The sequence below is a fragment of the Ovis canadensis genome, chromosome 19 (assembly GCF_042477335.2).
Source record: "Ovis canadensis isolate MfBH-ARS-UI-01 breed Bighorn chromosome 19, ARS-UI_OviCan_v2, whole genome shotgun sequence".
Lineage (NCBI taxonomy): Eukaryota > Metazoa > Chordata > Mammalia > Artiodactyla > Bovidae > Ovis > Ovis canadensis.
The window spans coordinates 53,905,117-53,929,166 of record NC_091263.1 but is presented as its reverse complement, the minus strand read 5'-3'; the positions used below and the strand labels follow the sequence as shown (position 1 = coordinate 53,929,166).

General features: G+C 44.1%; 1 protein-coding gene across 4 annotated transcripts in view; it reads left to right on the top strand.

The window, feature by feature from the left end:
• Positions 1-24,050, top strand: part of PTPRG (protein tyrosine phosphatase receptor type G) — a 775,419-nt gene that overhangs the window by 623,240 nt on the left and 128,129 nt on the right. For all 4 annotated transcript variants that reach the window (XM_069560453.1, XM_069560451.1, XM_069560452.1 and 1 more), the window contains exon 8: positions 4,344-4,536. In XM_069560453.1, the coding sequence (XP_069416554.1) occupies positions 4,344-4,536 (193 nt within the window). The remainder of the gene's footprint in view (positions 1-4,343; positions 4,537-24,050) is intronic.

Below are 24,050 nucleotides of genomic sequence, written 5' to 3'. Positions count from 1 at the left end.
TTACTCATGTGGCACAAAGTAAGTGAAAGTGTGAAAACCAGAGTCACATAGACCCAGGCTTCTAATCCTCACTTCACCTCTCACTTTCTGTGTGATTCTGAGCAAGAGACTTAATGTCTCTAAGCCCAAGTTCCTGCTCAGACAAAACAATATAATACAAAACAATAAAAAACAATAATACCGCCAACAGTACTGGATTTACATGAGGATTAAGTAGGAGAAAGCAGATAACGTTCTTAGCACATTGTGCCTAATCAATACTCAGTAAGTATTAGTTTCTAGTGTTAGTGATATCATAATAATATTATGAATAATGTCACTGTAATGGTGTTATTTTGAGCCAAGACAAAGTTAGCAAAACAGTGTTTATGAAGTGCTTGACAAAGGTACCTGGCACATAATAAGTTTGATAAGATGCAAATATTCATGATACATATACATAGACACATTATAATGACATTATACACGTAACTACGTATGTATTGTTTACTATATATGTATAACGTACATTGTTGATATATATGTCTATATATACTATGAGAAAGAAAAGGAAAAAGAAGCTGCCGAGAACTTCTTATGGTTGTTGTAAGCGTAGCACACAATCATAGTTACTACATTCTTCACAAAATAATAATAGTCATGACAGGTGGCACAGGGGTAAAGAATCCACCTGCCAGTGCAGGAGACGCAGAGGACTTGGGTTTGATCCCTGGGTTGTGAAGATCCCCTGAAGGAGGAAATGGCAACCCACTCCAGTATTCTTGCCTGAAGAATCCTATGCACAGAGGATCCTGGTGAGCTACAGCCCCTGGTGTCGCAGAAGAGCCAGACACAACTTATGCACTGATGCGTGCACGAATGACAGTAATATTTACTGAGTACCTTTTCTGTGTCAGGAGTTATTCCAGGCAGGAAAATGCTTACCGATAATACCTGTCTAAAGGTGTTGGACCAAGGTACATTTGAGAAGGATCTTGTGTACCTTTTAGAAGGATCCCTGTGTACCTTTTAGAAGGATCCCTGTGTTAGCTAGATCTAGAAGAATGTAGTTAACTAGATCTAGAAGAACTGAACAGTTTACACACCAAATGTGTGGACCAATCAGAGGCCGGAGAGACGCAGCTTTGCAGTTTGTTCTATGCCTGGCGCTTTACATAGGGCTTCCTTGTTGCCCAACTCTTTGAGGCACCTTCCTATCACCGCCTGCGCTGTGAATAGCGTCCCATGGAATCCAGCAAAGTCAGGGTCCTGGTGGTGGCCAGGGTTACCTTTAGCAACTGTGGGTTTCAAGGCAAGGATAAGGACTGAGGGACAACACTCAGCAGCTGTGTGATGAGCTGCAGAAGTTGTCTGGTCCAGATGACCGCTGATCTCCTGCCCAAGTGAAAAATATAGGTTCCCCTTGCCAGTCTGGAGACCATGGACGCTTCCACTCAATGGCCAAGCATGCCCGTCACCAGCAGGAGAGGCCACTGACAGTTTTTATCCAGCTGAGAGGAGTGACAGGGTTTTAGTAAACGCTGCCAATACCGAAGGACATTTGATGAGGCTGCTAAGCTTGTCCTCCTTTTTTCCTCTTCTATGCGACTGTCAAGAGAAGCTATGATCCAGGTGACAATATAATATCACCCAGGTCATCAGTTCACTCTCAGAACCATCACATCCTTCCTTTGAAATCTTCAGGCAAGTTGAGTTAATGACAAGGATGTGGCTGAGCTTTTAAGCCATTGCATGTCATTAAACTATAAGAGCAATTTGAGCAAAATCACTGCTGTGTTGAAATCAGAACGTGCCTCTTTTTACAGTTATATGACTAATTCTTTCCTGAGGCATCAGAAATAAACTTTTCAGGAGTACTAAAAGAGAGCTGTGAAAGAAGCAAGTATTTGAGAAAATAAACAAACCTTGGAGTCACATTGCTGAGGGTCTCCCAGGCCATCCTTTCCTGGCATCCCAGAGATGAAAGTATTTGATGACAGATGGCTGTCCCTTCTAAAAAATTTCTGGTCTAACTTGCTATGTACGACAGCCCACTCTTCTTTTAAAAAAAAAAAAAAAAATCACCCTGAAGTTAAGGAATTCCTTCCTCTATTCAACTCACGTCTCTTAAGGCTTTAATGCAAACCAATTTTCTCTTATTTGGCCTTCTCTGGACGTGGATAAGGGCTGGTCATCATCTTTCACATACAAGGCCTTTAATCAAATTACTCCTTACTCGCCTTTTCTTCAGGCGAAACAATTCCTCTTCCTTTAACCTTTCCTCACGGGATTGTGCGCCTTCCCTTTCATCATGTTGGTTGGTCTTTCCCTTGACTGCCTCCAGAAGGTCTTTGTTAATTCCTTTCATGTAATTTTTAGGAGTTATTTTCTCTGAGAAAATCCTGAAAGCTCCTCTCACTTTGAGACGCTTGCAGTTCTGATCTTGGTAGTCTCTACCAAGTGTGTGCACCTTGCTAGGTGGAGCTGATTTTTCCCTTTCTGCACCTCCAATTATTTTCATCTGAATAGGCCACCTGTGGACAGCGTAAACAGTCCAGTTTTCTTAATTATTCTGCTTTTATGGCCTTTGTCCCTTCGTGATACATAAACAGGGACCATCACAAGGAAGAATGGAAGAAAGACAAATTCTAAATAGCAACCACGTGAGTTGTTAGAAGTTCTATGAATTGTAGAGAACTAGAATAAGAGGGGAATAACAGGCTACTTTTGCGTGAAAGACCACCCTGTTTCTATTCCCTTGAGGAAAAAGCAGAAAAGGTTTCATGGTTTATTATCACTTTCCATGTGCAGGAGAATTGGGAGAGGAGGTGGAATGATGAGTGAATCTGTATACTTAACTGATTTTTCTTGACGGTGTAAATTCAGTACCTTTTCATGCAAACAGAGGAGTTTCAGACTGTAAGCCAGTCATTTTCTGTCATTCTGTGAGGCTGTTAGAGAAACACTGGGGTTTGTTCCAAGCTTCAAGACGTCCATCCAGAAATCCCGGTCCTAATTCTCTTATTATCCATTGGCTTAACCACCTCCTGGTCCTGTTAAGTTTAGGGAAGCCACTCCATCTCATCTTGGGAAGTGGCTTTCTATTTTCCCTTGTAATCCTCTCCACTTAGGTCACCACAGAGCATTGAGTACAGTTCCCTGTGGAGATGCTCGTTAGTTGCCTGTTTTATACACAGTAGTATATATATGTCTCCCAGTTTCCCAGTTCATCCCACTGCCACCCTCTACCCATGGCTGTACGTACATGTGTTCTCTACCTATGTCTCTATTTCTGCTTTCCAAATAGGTTCATCTGTACTATTTTTATAGATTCCATACGACCTTTTTTATGCTATGCAGAATGTTGAGGGCCATAAAGAATCCTTTTTGATAGTATAAATAGGATCCTGGAGTCCTGAATTTTTCTTTAATTTCCCCTGAAAGTGTAGACAGCAGTCTTGAGGAAAATGTTTCCTAGCAATATTAATAATAATGACACCTAATCTTTACTACGGGCTTACTGGCTGCTTCATAGATTTTAATCTTTTTAACAACCTTAAGAAAGGCAGTACTAGTATCGTATCCATTTTATAGATGAGGAAACCTGTGTTACAGAAAGCTTGAATAATTTGCCTATGATTACCCATCTGATAAATGTTGAACTTCAGCAGTTTAACCTGCACATCATGGGCTTGTCAACTTTGTAACGCAGTAACTGCTGAACTGTATCCCTAGTATATAAGAAGGTACTTAGTAAGAATTTTTGATAAATTGCGAATATTTCTAAAGTTCTTCTGTTCTTGGAACTGTTTTAATGACCACGCATGGATAATCTCATTTACTGCTGACGCAAACCCTATCCGGTCGATGTTGCAGTAATTCTCACCATTTTACCAAGGAAGATTTGAAGCTCAAGAGAAGTTAAACAGCTTTCTCAGGGTCACAGAGTGGTTGAGCCATGGAGCTAGAATTCCCACCCAGGAAGTCTGAGTCTCAAACTTACCAGTTTCACTATGTAACTCTGTGCTGCTTCCTGTAATATGGAAATTCTTGCCAGGTGTTGGGGTAGGGATGGCTAGGGGGTTACTGCAGACAGACCCGGCCTCTTGTCTGAGACACGAGCTGCAAGAGTCCTAAGCACCTTCCAATGAAGTGTTTTCCTTTTCAGTTGACAGAAAAGAATCCACAGCTGGATAAGCCCACTGGCAGTGATTCCAGCCAGCAGCCTGTGTCTGGCTGAGTCTGTCCCACTCAACTTCGGGCACCTCCCAGCACCTTTTGTTCCCATCACCCCTCCTGGGTTTGGACCATGTAGCCTTCTAACCAAATTTCTTTTTTCTCCTTTTCTCTGGTTCTATGTTCAGCTCGAGGCTTTTTATTCCATCTTCACCACGGAGCAGCAAGACCACGTCAAGTCGGTGGAGTATCTGAGAAATAACTTCCGGCCACAGCAGGGCCTGAATAACAGGGTGGTGTACAAGTCTGCCATTCGTGACGCCTGGAACCACGACATGACAGACTTCTTAGAAAACCCACTGGGGACGGAAGCCTCTAAAGGTACATTTGGATTCAGTGCCCTTGCCCAGAGGAAGATTTCCTTATCATAAATTACTTTAAGTGAAAAGGAGTTCGGAACCAGCCAAGAATTGGAACTTGGCATTAAAAGCATGTTTCTCTGCTAAAAGAGACTTGTCTGGGTGATAAATAGAAGCATTTGTGGGAATAACTTCAGTTAAATAGATATGTTCAGAATTGCCCTTTTGACTAGCGAAATATCAGTCCTTCTCTCTGTAATTTGACCTTGTAGTGTCAGCACTAAACTCGTTGATGTGTTAAAGCTTTTTGGTGTCTTACTTTTTAACTGTTTCCCTGCTGCAATCAGGTGTTTGTCTCTGAGCTCAAACATCAGGACCTCAGACTTGCTTTCAACACCCCAGTCTTCAGCTTTCTTACTAACTTCCATGCTAAGCAAGAAGTACCCCTCCAGCTCTCCACCTCCACCAGACATCACGTAACCTTTTAGATCTATTGTTTAACAGTTCAACTCCCAGATCTGAAAAACATAAGTTTCATAACTTGCTTGTGTCCTAATCTTTTTCCATTTCTCCTTTCTCATGGGAAATGGTCATGAATTTCTCTCCCAGGAAATTGGAAAGTCTGATTCTACCCTCAGCCCAACCTTCAAGCTCTGTGATTTGTCATAAAAACACAGAGCTCAGGAAACTCTTGGAGGAATAAGGTTTGTCAAAGACCCAGTATTTGGAAGGGAGGAAGGAAAAAGAAGGTATTTCCTTTGGGTTTGAAGAGATGGGTCTTTCCCAAATCAGTTCTCTCCTTTGAAATAGTGAGCTTGGGTGATGTGGGAAGCATTTGTCATTTATTGACGTTGACAGTAGACCGTGGTATTTTTAGCGTCGTGAGTTATATGCAAGGGCTTTATTTCAGGAGTGTACATACCCCTCCCTCCAATAAAAGGGACCAGTTTACTGGCATATGACCTTTATAGGAACAAGAGGAGTGAGTTGATATTCCGGAAATAACTGCATTGATGTGCCCTTTGATGATAAGAATGAGCCCATTTTCCAGGCTCATGTATCTGTAAAGGAGCTAAAAGAAGAGGAAAGGGAGTTTTAACAATGTGATCATCTCCTTCCTGTTGGTGTAGTTCTGTCAGAGGATGGTGCGAAGAAGCTAGTCTGGCCAGGTTCCATCAAGACATAATTGAGAATCAACTAATTTGGGGCTGACACTTTGTCAAGGGCATCATTTATCAACTGGGAACAGCAGGAAGGTTGAGAAGCACGCAAACCTGTAAAATATCTTGGATTGGACTGGCATGAAGAACCTCATTTGGCCAATTTTTTTTTTTTTCAATCCAAGTTAAAAATAAAGCAAACGGCCAAACTGTAAAGCTTTCTCCCAAGAGAACATGCTTAGGGAAAGGAGGACTTTTAGGGCTGACTATGTTGCAAGAGGTGGGACATTTGCAGGATGGGGAATTTATATCACAAGTGAGTATAGGATCTGGTAGCTTGGAAATGCTGACGTTATGACAGTTACAAAGTTCTTTCCTAATAAATGGGCTTGACCATCTGATATACCAGCTGTGCAGAGAGGGTGTATAGTCCTTCTTACCCAAGGAAATTAGAGAGCAACTGGTTTCCATTGTGTTAAATTGTCAGAGTGGGCGGTGTCCTCCACCGAATGGGCTTTCTTTGATTTTGAGCAGAACCAAGGACCCATCCTTATGTAGAGGGAATCAGTTCTTCATCTTCCAAGGTTACAGTGATCATGGTGTGCATCTGTTGCTGACTCTTGAGATGTTTGAATATTAAAATGTTTTGTGATCTTTCTAGAGACAGAGGTGTAGACACAGTCTTCTTTTTTATTTTTTATCGTAGTGTTGGAGTATAAGCTACAGAAAAGTGCACACACAGCATGCATACAACTTGATAACTTTTCAGAAACTGAATATATTTGAGTGACACACACCCAGATCCAGAAACTAACATCACATCAGCTTCCCAAAGCACGTTGCTCTCCCCATTCCTAGTCACTGCCCATTCCCAAGGATAACCGTGATCATAGTCTTGCCTCCTATCAATTTCATATAAATAGAATCTGTTCACCAAGTTCTTGTGTGTGTCTTGCTTCGGTTGCTTTACACTGCTTTGAAGAGTCACCTGTGCTATTTCACGTAGTTGTAGTTTGTTCTTATGGCTGAATTTCAGTGTGTGACTGTACCTGAATTTACCCATTTTAATATACATGAAGTTGTAGATTTATTTTCACATTTTGGTAATTATGAAAGTTTTTTTTTTTTTCTAATGATTTGTTTGGCTGTGCTGGGTCTTGGCTGCTAAACACGGAATCTTTTTAGTTATGGCCTGGGAACCCTTAACTGAAGCATGTTGGGACCTAGTTCCCTGACCAGGGATCAAACCCGGGTCTCCTACATTGGAAGCGTGGAGTGTTAGCCATCAGGGAAGTTCTTGAACATGCCTTTTAACCAACATGTGGACACGTCTCTGTTGGTTATGCACCCTGTCGTAAAATGACTACAGCCTAAAGGATACATGTATGTTTGGATCTGATTAGATACTGACCAGTTTCCCAGAATGACTGTATGTACCACTTTACAGTTCTGTCAGTGATGTAAGAAAGTGTTCTTTTTTTTTATATATACTTTTTTCAAGGCCTAATTTACATATCATAAAGTTCAGATGTAGTGAATGTGCAATTCAGTGATTTTTATCAAACTTACAGTTGTGCAGGCATCACCACATCCTCTCTTAGAGCATTCTCTTCACCCCAGCGAGTTCCTTCATGCCTGTTCGCAGTCAGTTCTTTCTCCTAACCTCAACTCTGCTTTTGACTTTAGGGTTTTAGGATTTATCCATGTTGTAGATCAGTAGCTCATTTCTTTTTACTGCTGAATAGTATCCCTGTTTGAGTTTTTAAAATAACAGCTTTATTGAGATTTAATTCGCATGCCGTATGGTTTATTCTTTTACAGTGTACCCTTCAGTGGTATTCTGTATTCACAAAGCTATGTGATCATCACAAGTATCTACTTTAGGACTTTTTGTCACCCCCAAAAGAAATTCCATCCCTCTTAGCAGTCACTCCTTTTTCTCCCATGCCTGCTTCCTGCCCAGGCCCAGGAAACCAGTAATGTGCTTTTTGTCTGCATGGAGTTTCCTGTTAGGGAGATTGCACATAAATGGAATCCTCCAATACTTGACTTTTTCGTCTGTGGCTTCTTTGACTTAGCATCATATTTTCAAGATTTATCCATATTTGCACATGTGTCAGAATTTCATTTCATTTTATGAACAAACTATACATCATTGTATGGATATACCACATTTGCTTATCCATTTGTCAATTGATAGATCCTGCTTTTGGCTCATTATGAATATTGCTGCTTTGAACATTCATGTTCACATTTTTGTGTGGATGAATGTTATCATTTCTCTTGGACATAACCCTAGGAGTAGAATTGCTGCGTCATAGGGCAACTCTATGTTTTCCTTTTTTTTAAGAACTGCCAAACAGTTTTCCCAAAGCAGCTGTACCAGTCTCCATGCCTGTCAGCATCGTGTGAAGGTTCTGATTTCTCCACATCTTCACCAGCACTTGTTATATATCTTTTTTGTTGTAGTCATCCTAATGGATATGAAATAGTATCTCTTTCTAGTTTTGATTTGCACTTTCCTGATGACTAGTGATGTGTCTGGTCTTTTTTTAATATTTATGTGTTTATTTACTTGGCTGTGCCAGGTCTTGGTTGTGGCACACTGGATGTTTTTAGTTGCAGCATGTGGAATCTGGAGTTGTTGCATGCAAGTTCTTTTAGTTGCAGCGTGTGAGCTCTTTAACTGCAGTGTATGGGACCTAGTTCCCCAACCAGGGATCGAACCCAGGCCCCTTACATTGGGAGCACAGAGTCAGCCACTGGACCACCAGGGAACTTTCTTCCCTATTGCATTTAAATGATATTTCTATTTGTTTTAAATATCATACAACCATGGTCCACATGACGAAATGCTCCTCCTGTATCCCCCACAAGAAAACTCAGATATTTCCATGGCACCAAAAGCTGAAAGCCAGCCACCAGTGCTCGCAATTATCAGGAAGCCTGGAGGACTTGGATTATCGAGCTTAGTGACCTGAGTGGAGGAGAGCGGATACAAAGGAAGATCCCGTTATTTATTTATCTTTGGCTGTGCCAGGTCTTCATCACTGTGTGGGCTTTCTTCCAGTTGTGGCAAGTGGGGGCTGCTCTGTAGCTGCAGTGTATGGGATTCTCATTGCAGTGGCTTCTTTAGAGAGAAGTGGGAGCAAAATCTCTAGGGCATGTGGGCTTCTATAGTTGCAGCTCCAGGGGTTTAGAGTGTACACTCAATAGTTGTGACCTTGGACTTAGTTGCTCTGTGGAATGTAGAATCTTCTTGAATTAGAGATCGAACCCATGTCTCCTACACTTGCAGGTGGATTCTTTACCACTGAGTCACCAGGGAAACCCAGTAAGCTTTTTGAATCTAGGACCAGATATTGGGCCATGTGATCTCTTGTTGCAACTACTCAGCTCTGCCTCTGTAGCATCAAGGCAGCTGTAGACAGCACATAAATGAGTAGGTGTAGAAAATGTCTTCTAATAAAACTTTATTTGTAGTAAGAGGTGGCAGTCCAGATTTAGCCACGGAACGGTAGTTTACATACCCCTGCCCTCGGGGATGGCTCAGACTTAGATGGAGAAATCCAGTCTTAGGCATGTTTGAAGGTATTTTCATGGTGGCTATGACTGTGAAAGTGTCCATGGCTTGGTTCTGCCTTTCCAAGACACTGCAAGAGGTTTATTAGCTTGGTAACCATTTACTGACCAGTCCACCCTAAGATCTGCTCATCTGCCACTCCAGATGTATAAGCAGAGCCTCAGGAGACTGAGCCCCACCTCCCTCTTTCGCTGGCTGTGATCATCAACTGGTGTTCACTGAGCAGCACCGTGGAGGCTGCCTGAGTTAAGGTGCCCCCATCCTGCCCTTCTGTCAGGATGATCCGACATACTGGAACAGAAAAAGCAGAATCAAGCTTTCAGACCCGAGCAGGAGATGCATGGCCGCACGTGACACCCAAAGAGGGGGAAAAGTCATCTAATCTTCTATTGATGCCTGAGATAGACTTAGAATGGATATCATCTGTAAAAAAATATAAAGCTCTAGTTTCCAGGAAATGGAAACAATATTTAGGCTCAGTGATTATTCACGGGACATTCAAGTCACCACTCTGCCCTTTGTCAGTAAATAACTTGGATAGACTTTCAGATTTAATGGGCTGTCATTTTAGTTCCTCTTAACACATCCCGAGCGCGTGGAAGAGCACGTCGGTGATTAAGTGCTGAATACTGTCTATTGTGAAGACTTTTGGAACAGCGAACAGAGAAAAATAACTTTCCTTCCAACAACATGAAACATATGGTTTATTAATGTAATGAAACCTGTTCAAACCACAGTGGGATCAAAACCACTTGATCTGATAATGTGATTTGATGGCTTAATTAAAGTGACATTGTATAATGTAATGAAAGCAAAGGAAGAGGACAGTGAGCTGCCAGGGTGCCACCCAGTCTCTTAAAGCCACTGCCACGGTTTTTGGAGAATGATTTTTGCTTTGTTTTTGCTGATGGAGGAATCTCTTTGTTAGCTATATTTTTAGTGCTGAAGATTGCTTCCTATCTTGGTTAAAAGGCAGTTTTTAAGGACATATACCAACGTGAGAATGCCTAAGTAACTAGCCTATTTTAAATCAGAACACACTGAGAAAGAGCATCCCGTTTTCCACCCAAATTAGCAAACAACGAAGTAAATCCATGGTTGCTTTTCAAGAGTTTGACATTGAAATCATGGTTTTCTGCTATTTTGGGAGAAAATATTAATGTTGTTCTATTTTCAGTTTAATCATTTTCACTCACCAGATTAATGAGCTTGAATCAGTTTATCTTCATAAAAGAAATTCTGATATGAGCACTTAATTCCTTTGTAGGCAGCTGCGCTCCCAGAAACTCTTCCCAAAAGTTACCTTAGTACTTCTAGAAAGTTTCAGCATAGAGAAGTATAAGGAAAATAACATTTAAATGCAGCCCCTTAGAAGATTGTTACCTGTCTTCTTTAAAAAGTAGCTTCCCTGGTAACTCAGGTGATAAAGAATCTGCCTGCAATGCAGGAGACCCCAGTTCATGTCCTTTGTTGGGAAGATCCACTGGACAAGAGATAGGTTACCCACTCCAGCATTGTTGGGCTTCCTTGGTAGCTCAGCTGGGAAAGAATCTGCCCGCAATGTGGGAGACCTGGGTTCAATCCCTGGATTGGGAAGATTGGAGAAGGGAATACACTCCAGTATTCTGCCGTGTAGAATTCCGTGGATGTATATAGTCCACGGGGTCACAAAGAGTTGGACATGACTGAGCAACTTTCACTTTCACTTTTCTTTAAAAAGTAACTATTACTAGCTGTTACTTTTTATTCTTGGAAGTGATTAAGAGAGAAGTAAAAAGAAAAAAAAATAAGGCTGGTTTTTTAAGACTGTCCAGCATCCTGGGTTCTCATACTTTTTTTTTTCTTTTTGTTTAATTGGAGGGAAATTCCTATTCTGTTGTTTTCAGTGGCTCAGTTGTGTCTGACTCTTTGTGACCCCATGGACTGTAGCCCACCAGGCTTCTCTGTCCATGGGGATTCTCCAGGCAAGAATGCTAGAGTAGGTTGCCATGCCCATCTTGAAAGTGATTAAGAAAGAAGTTAAAAAAAAAAATACAGCTGGTTTTTTAAGACTGTCCAACATCCTGGCTTCTCATACTTTTTTTCTTTTCTTTTTAATTGGAGGATAATTACTTTACAATATTACAGTTTTTGCCATACATCAACATGAATCAGCCATAGATCTACACGTGTCCCCTCCCTCTTGATCTCCCCTCCCACCGGCCTGCCCACGCCACCCCTCTAGGTTGTCCCAGAGCACTGGCTTGGGTTCCCTGTGTCATATATCAAACAACCACTGGATGTCTACTTTACATATGGTAATGTATATGTTTCAATGCTGTTCTCTCAGATTCTGGGTTCTCATGCTGTTGAAGGTCATATCATGTTCTATCAAACACTTTTTCATGCTCGGATATCCCATGATGATTAATTTTATGTGAATAGGTAGAGTTGGTAAAAGTTTCCTTTGATTGGTTGGCATAAAGTTGACACTTGACATTTACCATAGCTTTAACTACTTTGGGCTCATGTTTGTAGGCAGTGAATTTCTTTTCATGTCTCGGGCAACTTCATCTACAATGAAGAGCTTTCTCTAGGAGCTGTGCCTGCTGCACCTATGGTTACATAGGGGTTTTCATGGACCAGATTCTATACTGGCCTTTTCCATTCATATTTGTTTTATTTAATCCTCAAAACAGCCTTTGTCAAGATTCACATTCATTTATCAAATATTTGTTGAGCATCTACTATGAACAAGTATTAGGTACTAGACATAAGGCTGAACAAGGGTGAAGAGTCTCTTATGGAGCTTAAGTTTTAAGGGGAAGAAAGAAACGAACAGGTCAACCAATGATAAAGCTCTGGTATTCTTCTGCAGATCAAATTGGGTGTTTTGCTAGGAGTGGCAGAGTGTAGTGAGGCCGTGGGGAAGCAAGCTTCCCTTGATAGAGTGGTTGTTCCATCGCTCAGTTGTGTCTAACTCTGTGACTCCATGGACTGCAGCACTCCAGGCTTCCCGGTCCTTCACTGCCTCCCACAGTTTGCATGTCCATTGAGTCGGTGATGGCATCCAACCATCTCATCCTCTGTCATCCCCTTCTCCTCCTGCCCTTCAGTCTTTCCCAGCATCATGGTCTTTTCCAACGAGTCGGCTCTTTGCATCAGGAGGCCAAAATATTACAACTTCATCTTCAGCATCAGTCCTTCCAATGAATGTTCAGGGTTGATTTTCTTTAGAATTGACTGGTTTGATCTCCTTGCAGTCCAAGGGACTCTCAAGAGTCTTCTCTAGCACCACAGTTTGAAAGCATCAATTCTTCAGCACTCAGCCTTCTCTATGGTCCAACTGGTGGGCTAGTCTACAAAGTTCTGAGAGAGAAAAGTCCTTTGCAAAGGCCCTGCCTGAGGCATAGGAACCAGTGAAGGCAAGATCTTGAAAGACCTTCCTTGGTAAGGGAAGACTTAAGACTGTGTTCCTATAACCATGGGATGCCTTTGAAGGGTGCTAAGCAGGGCTGTGGAACCATCTGACCAGGTTTTTAAACCCATCATTGACTGTTAGGTGAGAAATGTTTGCAGAGGACATGGGGTGAAATTGGCAAGACAGCTGGAGGCTGATAGAAATACTCCTCCTGGCAGGATGACATTGCTTGGATGAGGACAATCCGGATGAAGGTAAAAGTTGTCTGTTAGGGTTGCATTTTGTTGTAGAGTCTCTAATATTTACTAACACTTTGGATGGAGGGTTGGTGGGGGCAAGCAAAGAGAGAAATGCAGTGTTACTGTTTAACAGATGAGGTATCTGAGATTCCGAGAGAACAGGAGGTCATCCAGAGCCTCCCAGCAAAGGCAGTAGAACTGAGGCGTGAACCCAGATCCCTTTGTGTTCAGATACAGTGTTCTTTATATTTCACGAGGGACTGCCAGCTCCCCTATGGATCCGCAAGCAGTGGCCTCTGTTTTTAAATGTCATCAGGTGGCTTGAGCAGCACAGTTTATTACTCTTTCTCTGAATGAAGGAGCTTTAAAACTAAACGTCCTTGCGGCAAGCAGATACCCTTCCTAAAGATCAAGTTTATCTTCCTGAAAGGCATCACTGGACTCTCTTTATCTGCTTGGCTTACTTTTGACAGGTTATCTTAAGTCCTCAAGGCAGGGGCTGCTGAGGCCTTGATCACAGGGTTGCTCCCAGGGAGGGTCAGTGAACCCACTTGATGGGGATGGTAGAGCCTCCTAGACTGCGGATTTTGTGCATCTTTGAATCAACAGGACCTGACAGTTCCTAAACATAAGCAAACAGTTACTGTTCGTTGAATGAATGAATGGGGAGACAATATAAGGCCGGTGGGTAAGAATGTAGATTTTGAAGTCAAGCACATCTGGACTCAAATTCCAGACCAGTCGTTTACTCCTACATGTCTTTGCTCTGGTAAATATCTAAGCCTCCGTTTCCTTTCTGTAGCATGGAGCTGATAATCGCATTTCCTTCCCTGACTTTTACGTGAGACAGTGTGCCTCGGCCCAGATACTGTCGAGGCATTGGTACTCTTTTGTAGCACTTCTCAACATCGAAATTTTACATTCACTTGTGTGTTTTTTTCCCCTAATACCTAGCTCTCCCACTACCTTACAAGCTCCATAAGTGGTAAAATTGTTCTTTTGTTTTGTGTTGCTTTTTCTTTGTTAGAGAGTGGGTACAGTGCTCACTGTTAGCTCCACAGGAAATGCTGGAATGGATGGATGGAGCAAATCTGTACATGCCAGGTGGCCAGGAGTAAAAGAATGCTTGCTACAAGAATTGGCACAATTGAGACATTTATAATCTAGCCCAGACTAGGTGCTGTAATGGGTGGAGCTAGGCCAGGCACTTGGAGTAGCGTTCTGCACCTCTCCCAGGCTTCCCCAGTGCTTCCATGATAAAGAATCCGCCTGCAGTGCAGGAGACACAGGAGACGTGTGTTCAGATCCCTGGGTCAGGAAGATCCCCTGAAGGAGGAAATAACAACTCACTCCAGTATTCTTGCCTGGAGAATCCCACAGACCGAGGAACCTGGCAGGCTGTAGTCCATCAGATCACGTAGAGTCGGACACAACTTAGCCAGTGAGCACTTCACACCGTTCCCAGGACCTGAAATCAGAAAAGCCTCTAAGATTTGGAAAGGCATGACAACACCATGTAAAGAAGGCTTTCCTCTCAGTCCCAAGGAACAACCATGCTACTCAACTCCTCCACCACTGCCAAAAGCAGAGGGAAGGAGGCCCCAAATGAGTCAGACGCTGGTGTCAGGGTGCTCCCTGGCAGATCCGCTTTATGGCTTGGGAGCTGCTGAGCTGATACTGGTACCAGATGCCAGCGGCCGTCTGTCATTTTCACACTTTATCGATAGCCGCTAATTACTGAATCCTCTGTCTCCAGGCAGGTAGGCATAGTTTCACCTTCAGGGCCGACATAATCACCCTCTTACAGCTTCAGCTTTTCCCTGCCCTCTAGAAAAAACCTTCCGTGACATTGGGTTTGTCTGTGTGGGCGCTATGGTGCTTGCGAACCACAGCCTGGAAGTTAATAAAGGCCACCAGCGTCCTTCCTTCCAGAGCGACATAGTTCCCCTTTCTGTCGCTAACTAGCGGTTCACAGCCCAAGAAGCAGGAGGCACCGAGATGCCTGCGTGCGTCCCCGCGGAGTCACGCAAGGAGGGTAGCTGGGAGACGGATGATTTATCTGCTCCATTCTTCATTCATCCTTCCACGAGCAAACACAGGCTCCTTGAGGTTGATTTTTCTTTGGGTACAAGGAACGCGGCCAGAACCCTTGGCTTTCTGAGGGCGTAAGCAGCGCTGTCACACCCCAGCGCCTGAGACTGTGTGTAAAGGCACAGGGCGGGAGCCCATGATGAGGCCTCTGGAATCATTTTTTTTTCTCTCTCTTAAAAAGAAAAAAAAAAAAAAGTACCTATTTATTTGGCTGCACTAGGTCTTAGGTGCCACCCGGGGGTGTTTTAGTTGTGGCATGTGGCATCTAGTCCCCTGACCAGGGATCCAGCCTGGGCTCCCTGCATTGGGAATGCAGAGTCTTAGTCACCAGGCCACCAGGGAAGTCCCCATCTTTTCCTCTTTCTTTCCAAGCACAGCCAGGTGTCGTCACAGTTCCTGGCTTCACTCCTGGGTCCTCTCGGGACTGGTTTTGTGATTCCAGAGCACTGGTTTGGACCCACACGAGCGTCTTGGACCATGTCACGTGTACGGCTGTGGTAGAGAAGGTGCTGTCTGCCCATTGATACTGAGTGCTAACAGGTGTTGTTTATCAAGTGCACAGAGCCCCATGGTTTCCATGCAAAAAACGGCTTCTGAGAAGAGAGGAGCCTTCTCCACAAGGAGTATACTGAGCATCTCAAACTGTTGGTTTTCGCCATTCAGCTAGAAGCCCAGCTCCTTGGAGCATATGGATCTGTGTGCCCAGGGGTGGGGAGGGGGTAGCTAGGAGGCAGAAGTGGGGCTGTTGTTCCCAAATGCTGTGCAGGTGAGTTCCCCCCTGGGGCCCACTAGGAACACTGCTTGATCACATCCTGGTCTCTCACATGTAAGTGCCATTTCTGATCTCTTGGGTCCTCCTACCCAAGGCCAGGAGGGTCTGCTTGAGGCCAGTCCTCAGTGGAAGACCCTGGACCAGACCAGAGAGGGCCATCCTTACCAAATGACCTGTTGGTACAGGTGCCACATCTCGGGATTGAAACAAGGTTGGAATTCAACCAGTGGAGCACATCCAGTGGCTTCCTTGAGGCAAAACAAGTAAGAAACGCAGGTGGCCAGAAATCAGATTCAGAGCTAGTAGCGTGAATGTGAGGTGAGAGCCAGAACACTCCTTTTAGATATAGTCGGTACCTGAGTGATCCCTAATTCTAAGCAGAAAAGTACTTTAAGGACCAAGTTCAAGCAAAGGAGTAAAGCACTGTGACTTGCAGAGTCATAGTCATCTAGAATCAAAGATTTAAATAAAAGCCTGGCTAAGCACATCAGTGTGGCTCACTAGTTGATCTGTTGACATGGCCATTGGGATCACTTAAAAAAGATAGCTCATGGGATCTTAGATCGTGAGTGGTGTTTAGAAAAGTCTCCCAATACTGAGGACAGCTTTTGTTGTTCAGTTGCTAAGTTCTGTCTGCCTCTTTGCGACCCCATGGACTGCAGCACAACAGGCTTTCCTCTTCTTCACCATCTCCCAGAGTTTGTGCAAACTCATGTCCATTGAGTCGGTGATGCTGTCCAACCATCTCATCCTCTGTTGCCTGCTTCTCCTCTTGCCCTCAGTTTTTCTCAGCATCAGCATCTTTTCCAATGAGTCCACTGTTTCTTCATGATAAACGAGACCGTAACATCATGTCAGCCGTGGAAACTAGGAGACTAGTCAAGAGAAGGCCCAGCTTCAGTCTCAGGGCACTGGGCATTTGCCCACTTCAGGCCTGCACCCTGCTTTCTGGTACCGACCCTCCGTTGCAACCCATAACTTAGAGCAAGACTGCAGGTGAAGTTAAGAGGTATCATGGAGAAACGATGCTTGTGCTCAGTTAAAGTGGGATAGGTCCACTGTGCCCTTTTGGCCGACAAGCACAGCATGTTAATGTTGGGATGGAGGGAAGGGCTCTCGGGCACATGGAATCCAGCCTTGCACCCAGGGTCTGAGAGGCGGCTCTTCTTAGGCAGGACTGGGATGATGCGTCACTCTGAACTTGGCCACCTCCCTTAGCGGCAGGCTGAACAATGCTATTTCCTGCACAGGACAGAGGTACCTCCCCTGGCCTTTAGCTCTGAGAGGAAGACGGATATCATGCAGACACAAAGACTCCAAGGAAGAGGGAGAGGTCCGGATGAGCAGAATGTGGGAAAGTCAAACCCGAGTGTCTGGAGGACTGTGGCTGCTGCTGCTGCGGCTGCTGCTGTGTGTGTGTGTGTGTGTGTGTGTGTGTGTGTGTGTGTGTGTGTGTTTTTAATATTTGTTTACTCGTTTACTTAGCTGTGCCAGGTCTTAGCTACAGTGCATGGAATCTTCAGTCTTTCTTGTGGCATGCAGGATCTTTTTTTATTTGTGGCGTGCGGAATTTTTAATTGAGGCATGTGGAATCTCATTCCCTGACGAGGACTCAAACCTGGGCCCCCTCCATTGGTCACTTGGAGTCTTGGCCACTGAACCACCAGGGAAGTCCCCTGATGTGTTTGGAGCCTATGACTCCATCATATGCACCATGGAGACATCCGATGAGATGAGAAAGCTTTCCGGTTTTCTGTCTTCCATGGTATTTGGTCGGACAAGACTGAGTGACTGAACTGAACTGAACTGATGGTATTTGGCACACAGCTTCTGGTACTCAATTGTTGACCGAAAAACAGAATTGTATTAATGCACCAAAGCTTGTTCATGGAAATAGAGAGAATGTCATTGGGTGATGTAGAAAAGAACCCCAAGGGTGTGTCAGGAAAACTGAGTTCTCCCTCCAGGGTAGGTTCTCCACCTCCTGGGTGTTTCTCCTTTACCTTTTAGGTAGAATCCTTCATTCCTGGTCACCAAATGTAGGGGCAGGGGTTTCCCTACAACAAGTAATTCTCTGCAGTACCAGCTGAGTGTCCTGCCATGTAACCCAGCTCTCACACTGCCTGGCCTCTGGCCCACAAGACCACTCCCACCCCACTTCAGATGCCAGCCACCAGGGAGCAGATTCCCAAATTACCCATAACTGCTGTCTGATTGGGTTACAAACTGGAGGTTTGCATAGTTTTCTCCTCTGCTTTGATGAATTTGCTAGAGAGGCTCACAGAACTGAGGGAGGTATGTCTGCCAGTTTTTTGAAAGGTGTGACGAAGGTGACAGATGGACAGAGGTGAAGGGACACATGGGGTGAGGTCTGAGCAGGTCCCCAGCACAGGACCTTCCATCACTGCTTTTGGGTCTGTTCACCCTCCCAGGGTATGGCTGTGTTTTCCTCTATGTTTGAAGAAAACAAAACCGCTAACTTGAAAAAGATAAATCCACACTTGTGTTCATTGGATTATTTACAAATACCCAAGATATGGAGACAACCTAAGTGACCATTGATTGTTGCTGTTCAGCAACAAAAAGTCGTGTCCAACTGTGACTTCATGGATTGTAGCACACTAGGCCCTTCTTTCCTCCACCATCTCCCAGAGTTTGCTCAAACTCATGTCCATTGAGTCGGTGATACTATCCAACCATCTCATCCTCTGTTGCCCGCTTCTCCTCCTGCCTTCAATGTTTCCCAGCATCAGGGTCTTTTCTAATCAGTTGGCTCTTCACATGAGGTGGCTAAAGTATTGGAGCTTCAGCTTCAGCATCAGTCCTTTCCATGAATATTCAGGGTCGATTTCCTTTAGGATAGACTTGTTTGATCTCCTTGCTATCCAAGGGACTCACAAGAGTCTTCTCTAGCACCCCAATTCAAGATGAATGGATAAAGAAAATGTGTGTGTGCACATATATATCTATATCTATATCTATCTCTATATATATATAGATAGAGATAGATATAGATATATATATATAGATAGAGATAGATATAGATATAAAATAATGGAATAGTATTCTACTGTATCAGGACTGGAAAAGGTCAGTTTTTATTCAAATCCAAAAGAAAGGCAATGCCAAAGAATGCTCAAACTACCGCACAATTGCACTCATCTCACACGCTAGTAAAGTAATGCTCAAAATTCTCCAAGCCAGGCTTCAGCAATACGTGAACCGTGAACTCCCTAATGTTCAAGCTGGTTTTAGAAAAGGCAGAGGAACCAGAGATCCAATTGCAAACATCTGCTGGATCATGGAAAAAGGAAGAGAGTTCCAGAAAAACATCTCTTTCTGCTTTATTGACTATGCCAAAGCCTTTGACTGTGTGGATCACAACAAACTGTGGAAAATTCTGAAAGAGATGGGAATGCCAGACCACCTGACCTACCTCTTGAGAAACCTATATGCAGGTCAGGAAGCAACAGTTAGGACTGGACATGGAACAACAGACTGGTTCCAAATAGGAAAAGGAGTACGTCAAGGCTGTATATTGTCACCCTGCTTATGTAACTTATATGCAGAGTACATCATGAGAAACGGTGGGCTGGAGGAAGCACAAGCTGGAATCAAGATTGCCAGGAGAAATATCAATAACCTCATATATGCAGATGACACCACCCTTATGGCAGAAAGTAAGGAAGACCTAAAGAGCCTCTTGATGAAAGTGAAAGAGGAGAGTGAAAAAGTTGGCTTAAAGCTCAACATTCAGAAAACGAAGATCATGGCATTTGGTCCCATCACTTCATGGCAAATAGATGAGGAAAGAATGGATACAGTGGCTGACTTTATTTTCCTGGGCTACAAAATCACTGCAGATGGTGACTGCAGCCATGAAATTAAAAGACACTTACTCCTTGGAAGGAAAGTTATCACCAACCTAGACAGCATATTAAAAAGCAGAGACATTACTTTGCCAACAAAGGTCCATCTAGTCAAGGCTATGGTTTTTCCAGTGGTCATGTATGGATGTGAGAGTTGGACTACAAAGAAGGCTGAGTGCTGAAGAATTGATGCTTTTGAACTGTGGTGTTGGAGAAGACTCTTGAGAGTCCCTTGGACTGCAAGGAGATCCAACCAGTCCATCCTAAAGGAGATCAGTCCTGGCTGTTCATTGGAGGGACTGATGTTAAAGCTGAAACTCCAATACTTTGGCCACCTGATGAGAAGAGCTAACTCATCTGAAAAGACCGTGATGCTGGGAAGGATTGAGGGCAGGAGGAGAAAGGGATGAAAGAGGATGAGATGGTTGGATGGCATCACCGAGTAGATGAACATGGGTTTAGGTGGACTCCGGAAGTTGGTGATGGACAGGGAGGCCTGGTGTGCTGCGGTTCATGGGGTCACAAAGAGTCAGACAGGACTGAGCGACTGAACTGAACTGAAGTGATTCTGCTGTAGAAAAGAAGGAAATGTTGCCAGTTGCAACAGCAAGGGTGAACTTTCAAGGGCTTCCCAGATGGCGCTAATGGTTAGAAAACCCACCTGCCAATGCAGGAGATGTAAGTTAGCTGGGTTCTATCCCTAGGTCTGGAAGGTCCCCTGGAGGAGAGTATGGCAACCCACTGCAGTATTCTTACCTGGAGAATCCCGTGGACAGAGGAGCATAGTGGGCTTTGGTCCATAGGGTCACAAAAAGTTGGACACGACTAAAGCGACTTAGCACAGATGCAGGGGTGGACCTGGAAGGTATTATGCTAAGAGAAATAAGTCAGACAAAGATAAATACCATATGATCTCATTTATATGTGAAAACAAAAACCAAGGACATAGATACAGGGAACTGACAGGGGTAAGGTTTAGGGGTGGGGAAAAGAAGTGAGCTAGTTTTTGTTTGTTTTGTTTTTTGGTTTGAATAAATTGAATGATTTTGAAGGGAAATTTTTGAAAAGAGTAAGAGATGTTTCTAGTATCACTTGGGAAATGACAAATTTTTAGGAGCTGTGTGCCAGGAACCCATGGCAAAGACCAATATATATATTTTCTATTGTAACAGGTTAGAGTTTGCATGATTTAAGACAGCATAGATTTAAAACTTGAAAACAGAGTTGTCCTCATGCTTGGGGAAACTTGGAGTCTCCCACATCTTGAGAAAGTGGTCCTTGAGTCAGAGCTGCCAAGGATGGACTCAGCTTTACACACTTTCTTCCTTTGAGACCTGGGTCTCCACCATCCTCCTCCTCATTCTCTGCTTGCCAAGTCATGCTAGTATTCTTCCCAATTTTCCCACCTCAGGGACTTTGGACAAACTCTTTTTCTGTCTTCCATATGTAAGTTTCCTTCCTTCCTGCTCATATTATAAACACCTAATCATTGTTCAGATTTCAGTTCAAGTATCACTGTGCTCGGTAAGCGTTCCCTAACCAGTCTCTCAAATCTAGGTCAGAGTTCTTTATTAAACCATTTTACAGAGTGACTATGACATTTTCCTTAAAAGCATGTAATCACATACTCCTTACTGCTGGGAGTATTTAACCTTTTTGATGCCATGGACTCTAAGCCATCGGGTGAATCCCATAGACTTCTCATTACTGATGGTTTTCGATCGATTACTGAAGAAGCCAATTTTCTTCAGATAATATGAAAGTAATTTTTAATTGTAATATAATAATTGATCTGTTTCTTGATGAAGACATTCAATTATAAAACCTAGCAGCAGATCTAATAACCATTATAATTTCAAAATAATAATGAACATAAAGGAAAATTTGAAGTATTAGCAGTAACTGCAATCAAATAGGAATATATCTGATTTCTCTTGGTGATGTCACACAGTTTCTGCTGACTACTGCAGTTTCCAACATTTGAAATATAAGGAAACGCTAAATTATAGTTAGAGATTAGCAAAAATAAAAGTGTATTTTTTTCCGATCCAAGTTAACACATTCCTATGGATTCCATCCAGAGCCCCTAAGGAACCCCAAATTAAGAAGCCAGTTTTAACTGGGGTAAAGCAGTTAATGTCAGTTTCCCCTCTGGGCTGTAATCTCTAGATGATCAGAGACCATGTCATCTTGTGTTCACATTTATCCCTAGTTCCTTGCCGTACAGTAGGTGCTTAAAAAATATTTAACAGTTGCCAGGTCTTAGAGCATCCTTCCAACACAGCAGCCAGTGTGTGCTTGCGTGTTTCATAGATTTATTCCTGATGCTTCCACTTAAGCTTTATCCCAACTCCACTTGGTGTGTCCAGAACCGAAGGAGTCTGACTCCAGAGTGACAAAGTGAGTGAATGACCTTCTTGAATCTCAGACTTCTAAAACAGAGGTAATGATGGAACCAGCAGCCCCACAGAATGACCTGAGGATGTGCTGATGTAATTTGTGAAATGCACAAACTCAGCCCAGAACCAGGCTCCTCTGATAGGATTCGTGACTGTTGCAATGTTGTCACAGAACAGTGCAAGCAAAGGCCCTGGGGTGGGCACCCTGCTCTACCACTCCTGTTTCCAGCCTCCACATGGTGGCTTGAGGGGATCACAAGCTTAGTTTGTATTTCTGATGGAGGGGAACTGTATTTGGGCTGTGCCCAGTCTTAGAAGGCCTCGAAGGAGTTGGAGGCTATGCTGGAAATTGTCAAGAGATGCACACTCTTATCTGTCATTGAGAACAAAGAAACCCAGAAAGAACAGGTGGGAAGAAAGCGTTTTGCATAGAGTATTGTTAACCAGGAGGCTTTCCACTTAGCTCAGTGGCAAAGAATCCGCCTGCCAGTGCAGGAGACACAAGTTCAGTCCCTAGGTCGGGAAGATCCCCTGGAGAAGAAAATGGCAGTCCGCTCCAGTATTCCTGCCTGGGAAATACCATGGACAGAGGAGCCTGGCGGGCTACAGTCCATGGAGTCAGACACGACTTAGCAACTAAACAACGATAACCAGGGAGGAGGCACAGACCTGAGGCTGGAGCAGGGATGTATTATGTCTTCTGTATGGGACGTTTTCCACCTTTCAAGCCCTTTGAATGACCCTCCTGACCTCTTCAGTAGCGTCTTGCAGATGGGAGAACAGACATGGGAGGTGTTTATGGATAGAGTGTGTATGATAACTGCACCTATCTCCTTGGTATGAAATACGGCAGGCTGGGGCCAGTTCTGAGTCTTCCTCCCACCCAGGGTGCACAGCCCAGCCCAGTGGCTTGATCTCTCTGAATGCCAGTGTCTTCATTCATCTTGCGGGGAGAGGGTGGCCCTGTGGACCGTCTGCGAGGAAGGCACGGTGCCTGACCCCTGGCAGGTGCTTGGCAGCTCCATCTAGGTAAGAGTTCGGATGTTGTCCTTCCCCCCCAATGCCAGGGCTGGGACCCTGCTTTGACCCAGTTCTGGCACTTCGCGCATGTGGTTTCCCTTTCAGGAGCTCTTAGGCAGTGTTGGGGGAGGTGACACCCCCCCTCACCCAGAGTACCACGATGCCAGGTTTGAAGTCCTACACTATCAGCTTTGGGGGACTTTGTGTTTACCCAGACCTTTTTGATACAGCCCTTCAGAAACAGAAATCCTTCCCCGAGGCCATATCTTTGGAAATTTTCCCTAAAGCACTCCACATTCGAAGGTTCTTGAGCTAGGCCAGGCGAGAAAGCAGTGACAGGCATTAGGCGGTCTGAGGCCAGGCTGGTGCTAAGTTCCCACCTGCTCACGAGGACCCGCTGCCTCCCCCGCGGTCCTCCGCAGGGTCCATGTGATATCATCCCCGCCCAGTCCCCACTTCACAGGAGACAGCAGTCTCTTGTCCATTGACAAGCTCTGGGAGAGAGTGGATGGCCCCAATCACTGTGTTAGAGCCGTGCTGTTCATTTGACGCCAGATCAATAATTGCCCGTTGCCTCAGGTGCAAAACTCGAAGGGTCTGGTGGCGGGTGGAGGCCCCCAGGGATGATTTCAAATCCAAATCATGTAAGGCACTTGGAACTTACACTGGCTTTCACATTGAAAGCCTGCTATTAGTTTATCTCTAAGGCCCCAAATGAAGAGGAGGGAGGGGGAATCTCTCATGTATTTGTGGAACCACCAAGAAAATATCCCTGACATTGATTGAGAATCAGAGGACCTTGGGTGCTCGGCTAGAAGCCTCTTCATTATGTAATGAGGGCTGGGATCATAATTAAAGGTGGTTTAGAAGGAAGGCAGGGATTCTCGGAGCCAGCGCCCAGCATCAGCCAAGATGCCTGTGAAATGCAATCAGACTCCAGTGGGAAAGTAATCAGGCCCCCACAAGGGGAGGCTGATGTCAGGAGCACCTCATGGGGGATGTT